The sequence below is a fragment of the Pongo abelii genome, chromosome 9 (assembly GCF_028885655.2).
Source record: "Pongo abelii isolate AG06213 chromosome 9, NHGRI_mPonAbe1-v2.0_pri, whole genome shotgun sequence".
Classification (NCBI taxonomy): Eukaryota; Metazoa; Chordata; class Mammalia; order Primates; family Hominidae; genus Pongo; species Pongo abelii.
Window position 1 is genome coordinate 11,064,151 of NC_071994.2, and position 16,051 is coordinate 11,080,201.

The window sequence follows — 16,051 nt, forward strand, 5'->3', positions numbered from 1 at the left end:
CTGTAAGGACTGGCTTTAATACTGAATGAGGTTGCAGGATTTTGAGCAAAGCCATGATATGATCTAACTAACCATATTATAACAGAGTCAATGTGGCTGCTGTATTGAGAATAGCCCATAGGGAGGCGTGGGCTGAGGCAGTTAGGAGGCTATTGCAGTATTCCAAGCCACATGGAAATAGTGAGTGGCTGGATTCTGGATTTGTTGAATTGGGATGTGGGATGTGAGCAGGGAATAACCAAGATGATTTTAAGGTTCATGACTCCTGTGGGCTTTTGAAACTGTAGAACTCTGGTATCAATATAAATATAATGAATACTTTGCTAAAAAAGCCATAGAACTATTTTAAATAATTTTGCTTTACAAACCATAATGCTTCCTTTTTAAAGCTCTTCACAGAATACGGTCGTCTGGCAATGGATGAAATTTTCCAAAAGCCTTTCCAGGTTAGAATATTTATTTTAAATATAATTCATATCTTTGTTTTTGTTTTCACAGATCGGCAAACTACAGCTCATAGGCCAAATCTAGCTTGCCACCTGTTTTTATATGACTTGTGAGCTAAGAATGGTTTTTACATTTTTAAATAGTTGAAAAAAAATGAGCAGTACTATTTTATGACATGTAAACTACCTGAAATTCAAATGTCAGTGTCTGTAGGTAAAATTTTAGTGGAACACAGCCATGCTGATTTGTCTTTGTACTGTCTGTGACTGCTTTCCTGCTACAACGGCAGAGTTGAGTAATCGCTTAAAAAGTAAACTGTGGGTTGGGTGTGGTGGCTTATGCCTGTAATCCCAGCACTTTGGGGAGGCCCAGGTGGAAGAATTGCTAGAGCCCAGGAGTTTGAGACCAGCCTGGGCAACATAGCAAGACGCCTCTTAAAAAAATTGGGGCAGGTGCAGTGGCTCATGCCTGTAATCCCAGCACTTTGGGAGGCCAAGGCAGGCAGATCACCTGAGGTCAAGAATTCGAGACCAGCTTGGCCAACATGGAACCTGTCTCTACTAAAAATACAAAAATTAGCTGGGCGTGGTGGTGGGTGCCTGTAATCTTAGCTACTCAGGAGGCTAAGGCAGGAGAGTCGCTTGAGTCTGGTAGGTGAAGGTTACAGTGAGCCGAGGTCATGCCACTATACTCCAGCCTGGGCGACAGAGCAAGACTTTGTCTCAAAAAAAAGAAAAAAACAAAAAACAAAAAAAAATAAAAAGGTTGTGCACGCCTGTAGTCCCAGCTACTCGGTAGGGTTGAGGTAGGAGGATCACTTAAGCCTAGGAGGTCAAGGCTGCAGTGAGGCATGATTGTGCCACTGCACTCCAGCCTGGGTAACAAAGCAAGACCATCTCAACACACACACACACACACGCTTACTCGCTCGCTCGCTCTCTCTGCGAAAAGTCTTTGCTGACCTCTGCCTTAGTTCAGTGTTTATTGAGAATGAGGAAGCACAGCAGCCTCAGTCAGTGGGATTAGAGGTGCCTTCAGTGTGTAAACCTTATTTCTTTTCTTTTCTAATTTATTTATTTTTTTTTTTGAGATGGAGTTTCTTTCTAAAATTTTGCCCAGGCTGGAGTGCAGTAGCATGATCTTGGCTTACTGCAACCTCTGCCTCCCAGGTTCAGGCAATTCTCCTTCCTCACCCTCCTGAGTAGCTGGGATTACAGGTGCCCGGCTAATTTTTTGTATTTTTTGTAGAGATAGGGTTTCGTCATGTTGACCAGGCTGGTCTCAAACTCCTGAGCTGAGGTGACCCACCTGCTTCAGCCTCCCAGAGTAAAGGGATTATAGGCATGAGCCACTGTGGCTGGCCTTCCTTTCTAATGCTGAAAGCAGATCTGATTTTTTTTTTTTTTGGAGACAGAGTCTCGCTCTGTCACCCAGGCTGAAGTGCAGTGGCATGATCTCGCCTCACTGCAACCTCCGCCTCCTGGGTTCAAGTGATTCTCCTGCCTCAGCCTCCCAAGTAGCTGGGATACAGGCGTGAACCACTGTGCCCGGCCACAGATCTGATTTTATGATTAGCTGGTACCATGTGGTTTTCTCTTTTCTGTTCTATGGGGAATATAGTCCTTTACTATAAATGGTAAATTTGGGACTCTGCCTTAAGGAAATCTATGGGGAATATAGTCCTTTACTATATTCCCCATAGATTTCCTTAAGGCAGAGTCCCAAATTTACCATTTTCTCATTAATGTCTTCCTTCTGTTCCTACTAACCTGTGGGAACAAAAATAGCAGATAGGATATATTGACCTCATATTTGGCTTAAACATGTCCTTCCAGTGTTTGTAAAACTTCTAAGACATTACAGAATAGATAAATCTGGCCGAGTGCGGTGGCTCACACCTGTAATCCCAGCACTTTGGGAGGCCAAGGCCACAGGATTGCTTGAGGCCTGGAGTTCAAGACCAGCCTGGGCAACAGAGCAAGACCTTGTCTATACAAAAATATTAAAAAATAAGCCAGGAGTAGTGGCATGTGCTTGTAGTCCCAGCTACTTGGGAGGCTGAGGTGAAAGAATCACTTGAGCCCAGGAATTCTAGACTACAATGAGCTATGATCATGCCACTGCACTCTAGCCTTAGTGACGGAGCAAGGCCCAATCTCTTTAAAAAAAAAAAAAAAAAAAGTAAATCCTTCAGTACATATCTTTACCCCCTTTGTAGAAGCTGGCATTATGCAAAGATGTATTGCAGTTGTTCTCTTGAAAATGTGTTTATGCATGTTCAAGCATAATGAACATAAATATGTTCTGCTCTTTTCTTAAACAGACACTGATGTTTTTGGTTAGAGATTGGAGTTTCCCTTATGAATATAGCTATGGACTCCAAGGAGGAATGGCATTTTTGGATAAGCGTTTACAGGTAAGTGGGACTATAATCTTCTGATGAATTATCTCAAAGTAGTGATAGCTTTCTCATTTGCCTTTGGCTATTGTGTTTAAAGCAATTATTGAAAATGATATTGAATACTTTAACTATATATGAATCTCAACGCAAACTAATATTTATTCCTGATAAGATTAAAGAACCTGTATATACAGTACACAGGAACTGTACAAGAAAACTCTGGGCCAGTGCCCAAGCTTTGATTATAATTTCCATTTTCCATTTTAAACCAAGTTCTATATGTGTCTTTAGAAGTCACACTCAGAATTTTAGTTATGTTATTCTTATTCAAAATTTTTACTTATTTTGGGATAGATATAAACAGGCCTAACCTGTTCCCCCAAACCAAAACACAGGAATCCTTTGTCTGTCACTACTAATTGGTTAGATCCTCCTTCATCCCCACAAACCATCTCTTGTGTAATACTCATTTTAAAGAAACTCTTATGCACCTGTTTGTTAGCTGTAGGAGTCAAGCCATGGATAATCAGATTTGTGTGTTTATTGCTTCTTAGGGTTCTGAGTTTTCTCATTTGGCCACTATGATCCATCAGAATTGAGGAGTCTTCTTTCCTTTGTCCTTATACTAGTTGTCCCTAGTGAAGAAAACCAAAGGACTTTTGGTTGGTAAATTGTTGGTCTTCATTGGCAGGTGAAGGAACATCAACATGAAGAAATTCAGAATGTTCGAAATCACATTCACTCATGTTTCTCCGATGTCACCTGCTTTCTCTTACCACATCCAGGACTCCAGGTGGCCACAAGCCCTGACTTTGATGGGAAGTTAAAAGGTGTGTTCCAGGTGTTATTTTAAACATGTGATTCGATCTTTGGAATTAAAAATAATGAATCACTTACAAATCAAGTGAATGCTTAAGAAAAATGGTGTGCTCTCTTAGAAAGAGTAGTATTTAAAGTCTAGTTCAGATTTTGCTCCTGACTTACTGAGACCATCAGAATTAGTTTACCTTGACTTCTCCACCTGAAATAGTGGTGTTCATATCCATTAGTAGTCTTTCTAAGAGACTTATTATGGTTCTTGGTTTACAAGAGATATAAATGCTAAATAAAAGAAGACTAAACGTTAGTCAGCTAATATTAAGTAAAATTAACTTCCTAAGGGAAGGCAGCATGATGCATGGCAGAGCTATTATTTTCATCTTATTTGTGATTATAGCAAAACCTGACGCTGGGTCATGTGCTAATATCAGGAAGTGCTAACTAAATGGTAGGTGAGAGGAATCGTAGTTGGGACTCTTGGGCTCCATTATCTTATTTTTGTTCCTTTTTCATTAAGGCCTTGAGTCATTAAATGGCTAGCCCTTAATTTATACATGTGTTAAACTGAGCACTTGTTAATAAGCTTATCCGAGTCTCTCAGATTCCTGGTAATGTTTGCAACACTATGCTAGGTACTTTGATATTTATGCTCCCAGTAATTCCAATGACGTTGATGTCATTTCCTTTATCTTATATGTGAGGAAAATGGCAAAAATAGTTAAGGAAAAGGAGGAAAGTTAAGTAACTTGCTCAAAGTGCTCAGCTAGTAAGTAAGTGGTGAGGCATAGATCTACATCCAAGTTCTTGTTGCTCCAGACCCATAGTGGGCTAAAATAGGGGTTCTTCTGTTACATGGAGGAAATCATTTAGAGGATATGTACTGTTTAGTTACTACTAAAAGGTTTTGAAGTGAATGGTTTTCATAGCCTCATATTAAATATAAAATGCATCATTTTCAACCTATTTGATTTAGTTGATCCAAGAAAATGAATGTTCAACTCAAGATTTTCATTCCAGCTGGTCTTAATATTGCAAAGAAACTGAGTTAAAGAGACTTTACCTTTTATTTGTCACTTCTCTGATATTTTTACGTGGTTGGCAGCTTTCCTGAGGAGGAGACTTCCCTGGCCTGTTTCATGGCAATTGAAAAATCTAAGATTATTGCTTAGGGAGAGAAATCTGCTTGGCAAGCAGTGGACCTAGAACCTTTCACCTGAAAAGCAGTTTCAAGGGAGTTTTCAGAGCTGAGTAGGGAGAGAAAGTTAAGTGTGTATGTGTATGTCTCTAGGTAATACATTGTTTAGGATTATAATGCTCCATTATTGGTTGTACTTTTACCAACCTGAACTCAGATTTGTTCATCACTGATAGGGAATGTGTCCAGTGGAATTCTTAAATGGAGGTGTTAGGAGAGGGTGAATTAGAGTGACTCCTAGTGATTATCCAGTATAAACACACACAAATGGCATTCTTCCATAGTTTCAGTTTTAATATTCCAATGCATTGCTTTAAAGTTCATTTTCATTTTTATCATTCAGGGAGTAGGCAGAGTTTTTTAAAGTTCAGTAACCCTGGCTTTTGAAATTTTGTGTCACTTTTGGTTGTATTAATTTCCTGTGGCTGCCTTTAACCAATTACCACAAACTAGGTGGCTTAAGACAACAGAAATTTATTCCCTCACAAGTCAGGGAGCCAGAAGTCCAAAATGATGGTTGGTTCCGCCCGGAGACTCTGAAGGAGAACCTGTCCCACACTCTCTCCTAGCTTCTGGAAGTTGCCAGCAGTCCTTGGCATTCTTTGACTTGTACCTTTAGTTGCCTCCAGGTTCTTTGTTGTCACATGACCGCCTTCTTTGTGTGTTCTGTCTTTTTCCTGTGAGCACACCAGTCTTTGGATTTAGGGCCCACCTTAATCCAGTATGACCTCCTTTCAGCTAATTACATTTGCAAGACTGTTTCCAAATAAGATTTTCTGAAGTTCCAGGTGGACATGCATTTTGTTGGGGAGGGGAATGCTGTTCAACTCACTATACATATATGTAGATTATGAATGGTTTAATCACTAAATATTAAGTGTGTCAAGTTTCATATATATATTACGTTTATAAAATAGGGAACAAATTCTGTATAAGCACTCTTTAGTCTCATAATTATGTACTATTTGGTTTCCTCATCAAGATAGAGCTATAAAATGTACTTGTAAGTCTTAAATCTTTCTTACATGAAAAAGCAAGTCCAAAAAGAAGAAATACAAATGGTCATTATATATTAATGAAAATATGTGCAGCATCACAATAATCAGGAAAGTACAAAAGCATTGGTAATAAATGATCATCTTTATGGATTGTAATGTGGCAGCATCATAATTCAGAATGTTCATGTCCTTTGATCCACTGTCCCACTTCTAGGAGTTTATCTTAAGGAACTATTTAAATATGTGGATAAAAATATGTATACTGGCTGGGTGCAGTGGCTCACGCTTGTAATCCCAGCACTTTGGGAGGCCAAGGCGGACGAATCACCTGAGGTCAGGAGTTTGAGACCAGCCTGGCCAACATGGTGAAACCTTGTCTCTGCTAAAACAACAATTAGCCAGGCATGGTGGCAGGCCCCTGTAATCCCAGCTACTTGGGAGGCTGAGGCAGGAGAATCGCCTGAATCTGGGAGGCAGAGGTTGCAGTGAGCCGAGATTGTGCCATTGCACTCCAGCCTGGGCTACAAGAGCAAAACCCTGTCTCAAAAAAAAAAAAAAAGTATACTATGGTAGCATTATTATCATAGAGAATAACTGGAAACAACACAAATGTGTCTTTATGAGGAGTTGGTTAGATTATAGTACATCTCAGCCTCGGCAACATAGGGAGATCCCTCCTATCTCTTAAAAAAAAAATACTAGCTGGACATGGTGGCACACCCCTGTGGTAGCTACTCAGAAGGCTGAGGTAGGAGGATTGCTTGAGCCCCAGAGGTCAAGGCTACAGTGAGCTGTGATTGCACCACTGCACTCTAGCCTGGGTGACAGAGTGAGACCCTGTCTCAAAAAAACAAAAACAAAAATTAAGGTACATCTGCAGAAAGGAATAAAATGCAGTCATTAAAAAGGATAAGGTAGAGGCCGGGCGCGGTGGCTCATGCTTGTAATCCCCGTTTGGGAGGCCGAGGCAGGCAGATCACCTGAGGTCGGGAGTTCCAGACCAGCCTGACCAACATGGAGAAACCCTGTCGCTACTAAAAATACAAAATTAGCTGGGCGTGGTGACACATGCCTGTAATCCCAGCTACTTGGGTGACTGAGGCAGGAGAATCACTTGAACCCGGGAGGTGGAGGTTGCAGTGAGCTGAGATCGTGCCATTGCACTCCAGCCTGGGCAACAAGAGCGAAACTCTGTCCGCAAAAAAAAACATAAGGTAGATAGATGAATCTATGTGTCTTTATATAGAAAGATGTCTGTGATATATTATTAAATGTAGAAAGATTGTGGAGTAGCGTATGTGGTATGATCCTATTTATTTAAAAAAATAAGTACTTTAAAATTTGTATGCATGTATGTATGTATGTATGTATGTATTTATTTATTTTAGAGACAGGGTCTTGCTCTGTTGCCCAGGCTGGAGTCCAATGGAATGATTGTAGCTCACTGTAGCCTCTAACTCCCAGTCTCAAGCAATCCTCCCACCTTAGCCTCCTCAGTAGCTGGGACTACAGGCATGCACCACTATGCCTGGCTAATCTTTTTATTTTTTGTAGAGACAGGGTCTCCCTATGTTGCCCAGGCTGGTCTCGAACTCCTGACCTCAAGTGATCCTCCCACCTTCCACTTCAGCTTCTCAAAGTGTTGGGATTACTGACATGAGCCACCACACCCAGCCAGTACTTTCTTAAATGGAAAGATTTGAAAAATAAAAATTTGCTTTTTTGCCTAACTTTAAAAATATGTTAAAAGCCTGCCCTCTGTGTTTATTTAAGGAACTACAATTATTATGAGGATTGTTCATGAAGAATTCTTACTAGCTCTGCAAAGGTTTATGTACATTTTAGATTTGGAGGTGGATATTTTGTAATTTTAGGGAACCTCTTAACCAAGATTTTGAAGGGTTTTGAGTGAAGAGTAAATCAGATGCTAAATTGCAAATAGCGGATGATTTGTATTTGGCAAGTGCTAGCTTGAGAACCACACACACTTTATTGTAGGAGACCTGTTAGTAGAACTAATGTAGTTTTCAGAATTAAAAAAAAAAGGTAGGCATTATATTTTCTCAAGTATATGCTTGTGTAGTTCCATGGTTGAGATTCTGTAGTCCTGTTCCATGTAACTTGGAAAAGACAACATTAGCCTGAGGTTGTTAGGGCTAATCCATAAAAGGAACTTAAAATGTAATTTTTGTAGAACATTTAAATTTCATAAGAAGTACATTCTGAAACTATTTCTGCAAATGTTCCCCCAGATACTTTAAGAATTATTTTAGTGGTTTTATTTTATTTTTAAAGATCAACCACTTATTTAGAGGTAGATGCCTGCCAAACATGATCTTAGTTTTGGTATAACTGATGCTGAGCTGCTGTTTCTTGCAGTAATTAGCTAGAATAGCTGCTGAGTTTTTTTTTTTGTTTTGTTTTGTTTTTTGAGACAAAGTCTTGTCTGCACTCTGTTGCTCAGGCTGGAGTGCAGTGGTGCGATCTCAGCTCACTGCCACCTCCGCCTCCCGGGCTCAAGCAATTCTTGTGCCACATCCTCCCGAGTAGCTGGGATTACAGGAGTGCACTACCATGCCTGGGTAATTTTTGTGTTTTTAGTAGAAACGGGGTTTCACCATGTTGGCCAGGCTGGTCTTGAACTCCTGGCCTCAAGCAATCTGCCCACCTTGGCCTCCCAAGGTGCTGGGATTACAGGTGCAGGCCACCACACTAGGCCTAGAATAGCTGCTTTTTGAGAATACTTTTCATCAGATGCAGGATGACTGTGTTGTCAGCATAAAGAAAATTGTTATCTTCTACTGTCACAGGGAGACCTAATACAGTAACTACTGAGTTGTTTAGCTAGAAATTAACACAGGAGGCTTTGTAGGACGCAGTCTTCTTTGACACCACTAAAGATTGAGTTTGTTTCTGTTATGAGACAGTTCTTGTCTATTCTAATTTTAAAACTATTATTTTGGTGTAGCCTTCATAGAAACATGAGTAGCATATAGGGTCCGTACAGCTTGTTAAAGTGGCAAGTGTAGCATCTGGATCCTGCTGCTACTTGTGTGAAGTATTTTTGAAACACTCCATCTTTCAGTGTGATGGAAACTGAAACCATACAAAAAGGTTTTTTGGATATATAATACATTCACGTGTTTAAAATTTTAAAAAGGATTAAAAAGTACTCAGTGAAAAGTCTCTCTTCCATTTTTGTAGGCTTTCAGAGTTTCTTTAGTATATGAAAGCAAATGTGAATGTGTACAGAATGGCCTATTATGTACACTTTTATACTTTTTCACTACAAGGTTATAAAGTATTTTTCCCATGCTTTTCTTGAAATTTTAGTTTCATTTTTCATATTATAGTCTGGTTGGTGGAGTATTGAAGAGTTCTTATTTGATGTGGGCTCCTACCTGCTTTTTTTTCAGTGTATAGCTGGGAACCCAAGAAGATGTTAGAAGATTATGTAAATCAGCTTTTCTGTGTTTTAATTTTCCTGTGTCTTCATAGTTGGACCAGCTAATAATTCTTACTTTGAGGAAAGAGCTCTGTTTAATGGCTCTCCCGATACCTCTGTGGGAACCTTGTAGAAGCTGCAGAGAATCTGTCACCTTTCTCGAGTTAGTGGTCTTTTCATTTTGGGGTGGTTCCGAGGGTCTCTGAGGAGATAATAGAAAATAAATATAATGAGGCACAGGTACTTCTACTTCTTTTAACATTAAAAAAATTAACAAGAATAAATAAAATGGATGACCAGTGATTTCTAATTGATTTAAAGGAGTAGTGTGGGGGCATGGCAAAGGCCTGAGACAACTTGAGAGGTTGAAAATTGACTTGTTGAAGACCTTGTTAATGAAATTCTTTTTTTTTTTTTTCTGAGATGGAGTCTCACTCTGTTGCCCAGGCTGGAGTGCAGTGGTGCGATCTTGGCTCACTGCAACCTCTGCCTCCTGGGTTTAAGCTATTCTCTGCCTCAGCCTCCCGAGTAGCTGGGATTATAGGCACCCGCCACCACCCCCGGCTAATTTTTGTATTTTTAGTAGAGACGGGGTTTCACCATCTTGGCCAGACTGGTCTTGAACTCCTGACCTCGTGATCCACCCACCTTGACCTCCCAAAGTGCTGGGATTACCGGCGTGAGCCACCACGCACGGCCATCAAATTCTTTAAAAAGTGAAATTTCTTGAAAGGCTAGGGAGTAGACCAGATATCCCAGAATGAAAACCAAGGTAAAGATATTCTGCATATATAGTATTCTATTTTGAACTAGAGAAGACTTTCTACTACAGTGGGGAAGGAGAAAAATGAAGGTACATTGGGACAGAGATCTATCAGCAACTTGGTCATAGCCAGAAAGTGTCAAAACATAGTCTCAGACCCCTTCTTCTCTCCCACATTTTTTTTTTTTTTTCTTGAGATGGAGTTTCACTCTTGTTGCCCAGGCTGGAGTGCAATGGTGGAATCTCGGCTCACTGCAACCTCCTCCTCCTGGGTTCAAGTGATTCTCCTGCCTCAGCCTCCTGAGTAGCTAGGATTACAGGCACCTGCCACCACGCCTGGCTAGTTTTTCTATTTTTAGTAGAGATGGGGTTTCACCATGTTGGTCAGGCTGGTCTCGAACTCCTGACCTTAGGCGATCCACCCGCCTCGGCCTCCCAAAGTGCTGGGATTATAGGCGTGAGCCACCGTGCCCGGCTTCTCTCTCACTTTCAACAACCAATGTTAAAAGCACTAGACTGGGAAGATTGCAGTTTGTTCACCTTGGTTGAATAAGGCTGTTTGGCTTATTTTTCCCTTCTTTGTGGTCCTGTGAACAGATATTGCTGGTGAATTCAAAGAGCAGTTACAGGCACTGATACCGTATGTATTAAACCCATCTAAGTTAATGGAAAAGGAGATCAATGGCTCAAAGGTCACCTGTCGGGGACTACTGGAGTATTTTAAGGTAAATATGGGTTTTAGTTATTAAAATGTTTGATTTTTGGTAAAGCTGATCTAACTCGTAAATCAACTTGAATTTAAATATTTTGAAACTTAAAGGAAAATTTTCTGGGGGAGATGGTGAGAGGCATTTTCAGAGACCTTGGTGTCCTTCCAGGAGTGGGCCATTGGGTGGCAGTATTGGTCTAAGAACCAAATGGATGTTCTTTGCACTCTCTTAGAGGAGCAATTAGCTGTGACTAAAGGAAGATTGTTCCTCAAGGAAGATGGTGTGGACAGGAGGTGGTTAGGAAGTTGCTGTGAGTAGGAGGAGACGGCACCTAGATGTGACATGACTACCTCAAGGCGGATGGTCACTCTGCCCACAGGTAGTGGTGAGGCCAGCATGCGTGGGGAGCTGGATGGGAATCCTAGCCTCTGTAGGCTTGTGCTGCTTGAGAACATTTTTAGTTAACTAAAAATGCTAACATGCACTCAAAGGTGTGTGGTGTGTTTTGCTAATTCCTGGTTGTTGATCTAAGTCTTTAGGAAAATGCAGTTGTATGGTCACTTTCTAAAAATTAAATATGAGTAAGATATGACTGAATAACATTTTATAGCAGTTTTTATGTTTGTATTTTTAAGGCATATATTAAAATTTATCAAGGAGAAGATCTGCCTCACCCCAAGTCCATGCTTCAGGTAAACAATGATTTGACATCCTAAACGCTACCCTTAAATTACTTGAGTTGACCTGTATACAATAAGCAGAGTTCTTTAGGAAGAGAATGCACTTTTTCTCCTTTTTCATTATGCTGAGGTCTGTTAATTTTTTTTTAGCACATTTTGCAGTAGTGTGGCGACCTTCTAGTTCACTTGTTTGTATTCATGGTGGTACAGTTAAAACGAAATGGCCTCTCCTCACTGGGCCTAGTCTTTTCACCAAACACACTTTGGGAAGCACAGTTTATTATACGTGGTTGAAACATACCCACCATGTTAGACAAGCAAGGTCCTGTCATCTGTTGTTTATTTTTTTTATTTTTATATAATTTATAATTTATTATTTTTTTGAGACAGAGTCTCACTCTTGCCAAGGCTGGAGTGCAGTGGCACGATCTCGGCTCGCCACAACCTCCACCTCCTGGGTTCAAGTGATTCTTATGCCTCAGCCTCCCGAGTAGCTGGGATTATAGGCATGTACCACCATGCCTGGCTAATTTTTGTATTTTTAATAGAGATCGGTTTAGCCATGTTGCCCAGGCTGGTCTCCAACTCCTGGACTTGAGCAATCCGACCGTCTTGGCCTCCCAAAGTGCTGGGATTATAGGGGTGAGCCACCGTGCCTGGCTATAATTTTTTTAATTAAAAAAAAAAAAAATAGGGATGTGGTCTTGCTGTGTTGCCCAGGCTGTTCTCAAACTTGGCTCAAGCGATGTGCCTGCCTCAGCTTCCCAAAGTGCTAAGGTTACAGGTGTGAGCCACCGTGCCTGACCTGTTATTTACTTTAGTGGAACATGTCCTGACACACCTGTTTACTATTCACTAATCAGGTTTTTAATTTGCAACTAGAATGTCATTTGGTTAAAACATAATTTTTGACTTTCATATGTTGAACATAAGGGGATTTATTGCCAAATGTTTATTTATTTTGTAGCAGAAAATTTTCATACAGGGAGCTAGAGCCTGGGATTGACATTGCAAATAATTTTTTCCTTTTTTTTTTTTGAGACGGAGTCTTGCTCTGTCGCCCAGGCTGGAGTGCAGTGGCGCGATCTTGGCTCACTGCAAGCTCCGCCTCCTGGGTTCACGCCATTCTCCTGCCTCAGCCTCCCGAGTAGCTGGGACTACAGGGGCCCGCCACCACGCCCGGCTAATTTCTTTGTATTTTAAGTAGAGACGGGATTTCACCGTGTTAGCCAGGATGATCTCAATCGCTTGACCTCGTGATCCACCCAGCTCAGCCTCCCAAAGTGCTGGGATTACAGGCATGAGTCACCACGCCCAGCCCCCCTTTTTTTCGTCTTTTTTTTTTTTTTTTTTTTTAAATAGAAACAGGATCTAGCTGTGTTGAGCAGGCTGGTGTTGAATTCTTGGGCTCAAGTGATCCTCCCACCTCAGCTTCTCAAAGTGCTGGGATTACAGGCATAAGCCACCGCACCCAGCTTTTTCCTTTTTTTTTTTTTTTTTGGGACAGAGTCTTGCTCTATTGCTCAGGCTGGAGTGCAGTGGCGTGATCTCGGCTCACTGCAACCTCTACCGCCTGGGTTCAAGCAGTTCTCCTGCCTCAGCCTCCTGAGTAGCTGGTACTACAGGTGCGCACCACCAGGCCCAGCTAATTTTTTTGTATTTTTGGTAGAGATAGGGTTTCACCATGTTGGCCAGGCTGGTCTTGAACTCCTGACCTCATGATCCGCCAGCCTTGGCCTCCCAAAGTGCTGGGATTACAGGCGTGAGCCACCATGCCCAACCTTTCCTTGTTTTTTTTTTTTTTTTTTTTTACTCACTTCTATTTCTTAAAGTTGAAGCAATGGAGCCAGGTGTGGTGGCTTACTCCTGTAATCCCAGCACTTGGGGAGGTTGAGGTGGGCAGATCACTTGAGCCTGGGAGTTCAACATCAGCTTGGGCAATATAGGGAGACTCTAGCTCTGCAAAACAAAAACTTAAAAAGTTAGCCAAGCGTGGTGGCACGCACTGGCAGGAGGATGGCTTGCATTCAGGAGGTGAAGGTTGCAGTGTGCTGAGATTACCACTGAACTCCAGCCTGGGTGACAGAGTGAGACTCTGTCTTAAAAAAAAAAAAAATTTAAACAATTAAAAAATAAATTGACTCAATGGAAATAATATTTTCCTTGAATTTTGGAGATTTAATTTTTGCTAAAGAGTCTTATGTATAAGAATACATATTTCTATGTATATGAACTTCTACCTTTTTTTTGGTAGAAAATTTGGCAGAAAGTGCATTTTATTTCATCAGTTGAACTATATGGAAATCTAGAAAAATAGAAGGTTAATAAAAAAGGAAGAATGGGGAATAGAGAAGATTTTTATTAGGTTATTTGTGGAGGAATGTTAAAAGAGGAAGGATTTACACGTTTTTGTCTCTTAAAAGGCCACTGCTGAAGCCAACAACTTAGCAGCTGCAGCCTCTGCCAAGGACATTTATTATAACAACATGGAAGAGGTACGTGGGACATATGCCTTATTCTGAAATATAACCTGGGCATTGTTGCTGACTTCAAAAGCCCAACTTGATCCTACTTAATGTATCTTTAAGTGATGAGGTAATAAACCTATATTCAGGTTGTCCTGGTAATGGGGGCCTTCTAATTATTACCATTTCTTTTTTTGTTTGTTTTTGTTTTGTTTTGTTTTGAATAGCAAATAGTTTATTGGTAAGTACATAGTTTCAGTGGGAGTAATAAATTCACATGAGCAGGAGACAATAATCAAGTCAAAAGAATAAATGCTTACTAATTATCAGAAAATCTGTGGCCATTAAGGCTGGCACATAAAAATCCAAAATCACTCAGAGGCCGAATCTTAAAGAAGATTTGTCCTCTTATTACTTCATATGGAATAGGTCCATAGTACCTGGAATCTGTAGAATTCTGTAGATTTATCACCTTCTAACCAAACATGACCCACTGGGACATAACTGTAGCTTTTAAAGAAATCTGATGGACTAGTGGTGAGGATTTTGTCTCCTTCCAAACCAGTTACTCTTTTACAAATATTTGATGTTGGATCACTTGGGCTTTTTGCAATCACAATGTCACCTCTTTGGATACTATAAAAATGTCAGCTAAGATTTTCTGCAAAGACAGTATCTGAATTTTGAATTGTAGGCTCCATTGATGGTCCAGAACACATGACAACACCACCAACGTATTCAAAAGCACAGTGAGCTATACAGCCATACTGAATAGCATAGCCAACAAGTCAAAAGGTTTCCCCAGAACACCACGAAGCATAGTTCTATGTAGACTCTGCCACCATTGGTCATAGGTCTGTTCTATAATTCATTCAATTTTTAGGGAAGTCGCAGAGCTTCCAGAAAAAAAAAAATTAAAGCATGTCTCAAAGCGTATGTGGGTGATCCATGATTTCAGGAATCCTTGGGTCCCAAAGAATCCTGAGGACCCTCAACCAGGACACAGGTGGGCCTTTCTCACCTGGGCCCCGCAGAAGTCGACTGTTTGCTTTTGTTTTTTTGAGACGGAGTCTCACTCTGTTGCCCAGGCTGGAGTGCAGTGGTGCGATCTCGGCTCACTGCAGTCTCCACCTCCCGGGTTCAAGCGGTTCTCCTGCCTCAGCCTTCTGAGTAGCTGGGATTACAGGTGCCTGTCATCACGCCTGGCTAATTTTTTTTGTATTAGTAGAGACGGAGTTTCACCATGTTTACCAGGCTGATTTCAAACTCCTGACCTTAAGTGATCCGCCCGCCCTGGCCTCCCAAAGTGCTGGGATTACGGGCGTGAGCCACTGCGTCTGTCCCAGTGTCACTGCTCTTTCCAATTGATATTATCACCCTGGTTTTTTAAGTGTGCTTTTCAGAGGAAGTGAAACTAGACTTATTGGTCTTAGTCATCTTTTAAAAGTTAACTTATTAATATATTGTTAACATCTTAAAACATTCTAATCCTTTCATTATCTTTTCATGTTTTATTTGGCACTTGTTTTTGAAGAGATCTTTTAACATATTGTTTCTTTGTTCTCTTTAGGTTTGTGGGGGAGAGAAACCTTATTTGTCTCCAGACATTCTAGAGGAGAAGCACTGTGAATTCAAACAACTTGCTCTGGACCATTTTAAGAAGACCAAGAAGATGGGTGGGAAGGATTTCAGCTTTCGTTACCAGCAGGAGCTGGAGGAGGAAATCAAGGAATTATATGAGAACTTCTGCAAGCACAATGGTAGCAAGAATGTCTTCAGCACCTTCCGAACCCCTGCAGTGCTGTTCACGGGCATTGTAGCTTTGTACATAGCCTCAGGCCTCACTGGCTTCATAGGTCTTGAGGTTGTAGCCCAGTTGTTCAACTGTATGGTTGGACTACTGTTAATAGCGCTTCTCACCTGGGGCTACATCAGGTATTCTGGTCAATATCGTGAGCTGGGCGGAGCTATTGATTTTGGTGCCGCATATGTGTTGGAGCAGGTAAGTGGAGCTCTGAAGAGCCTGAGGGTTGATAATGGGCAGATATTTGTGCTTCCGTTGTAAAATATCTCAGTTTGGAAGAATTTCATAGTGAAGACATGAGACAATGGCCACTCTGTTGGCTGT

The 16,051-nt window shown here is 41.0% G+C and overlaps 1 protein-coding gene and 1 pseudogene across 4 annotated transcripts in view; one reads left to right on the top strand and one right to left on the bottom strand.

Moving 5' to 3' along the window:
* The window catches only part of ATL3 (atlastin GTPase 3), a 48,668-nt gene that overhangs the window by 25,800 nt on the left and 6,817 nt on the right, over positions 1–16,051 (top strand). For 2 of the 4 annotated variants that reach the window (XM_009246215.3, XM_002821612.5), the window contains exons 6-12: positions 390–446; positions 2,771–2,863; positions 3,540–3,678; positions 10,666–10,793; positions 11,414–11,470; positions 13,882–13,953; positions 15,494–15,925. In XM_009246215.3, coding sequence (XP_009244490.2) covers positions 390–446; positions 2,771–2,863; positions 3,540–3,678; positions 10,666–10,793; positions 11,414–11,470; positions 13,882–13,953; positions 15,494–15,925 — 978 coding nt within the window. The remainder of the gene's footprint in view (positions 1–389; positions 447–2,770; positions 2,864–3,539; positions 3,679–10,665; positions 10,794–11,413; positions 11,471–13,881; positions 13,954–15,493; positions 15,926–16,051) is intronic. The other 2 variants (XM_063728101.1, XM_024255363.3) reach the window with 1 other exon arrangement.
* Positions 14,243–14,836, bottom strand: LOC100434940 (mitochondrial inner membrane protease subunit 1-like; annotated as a pseudogene).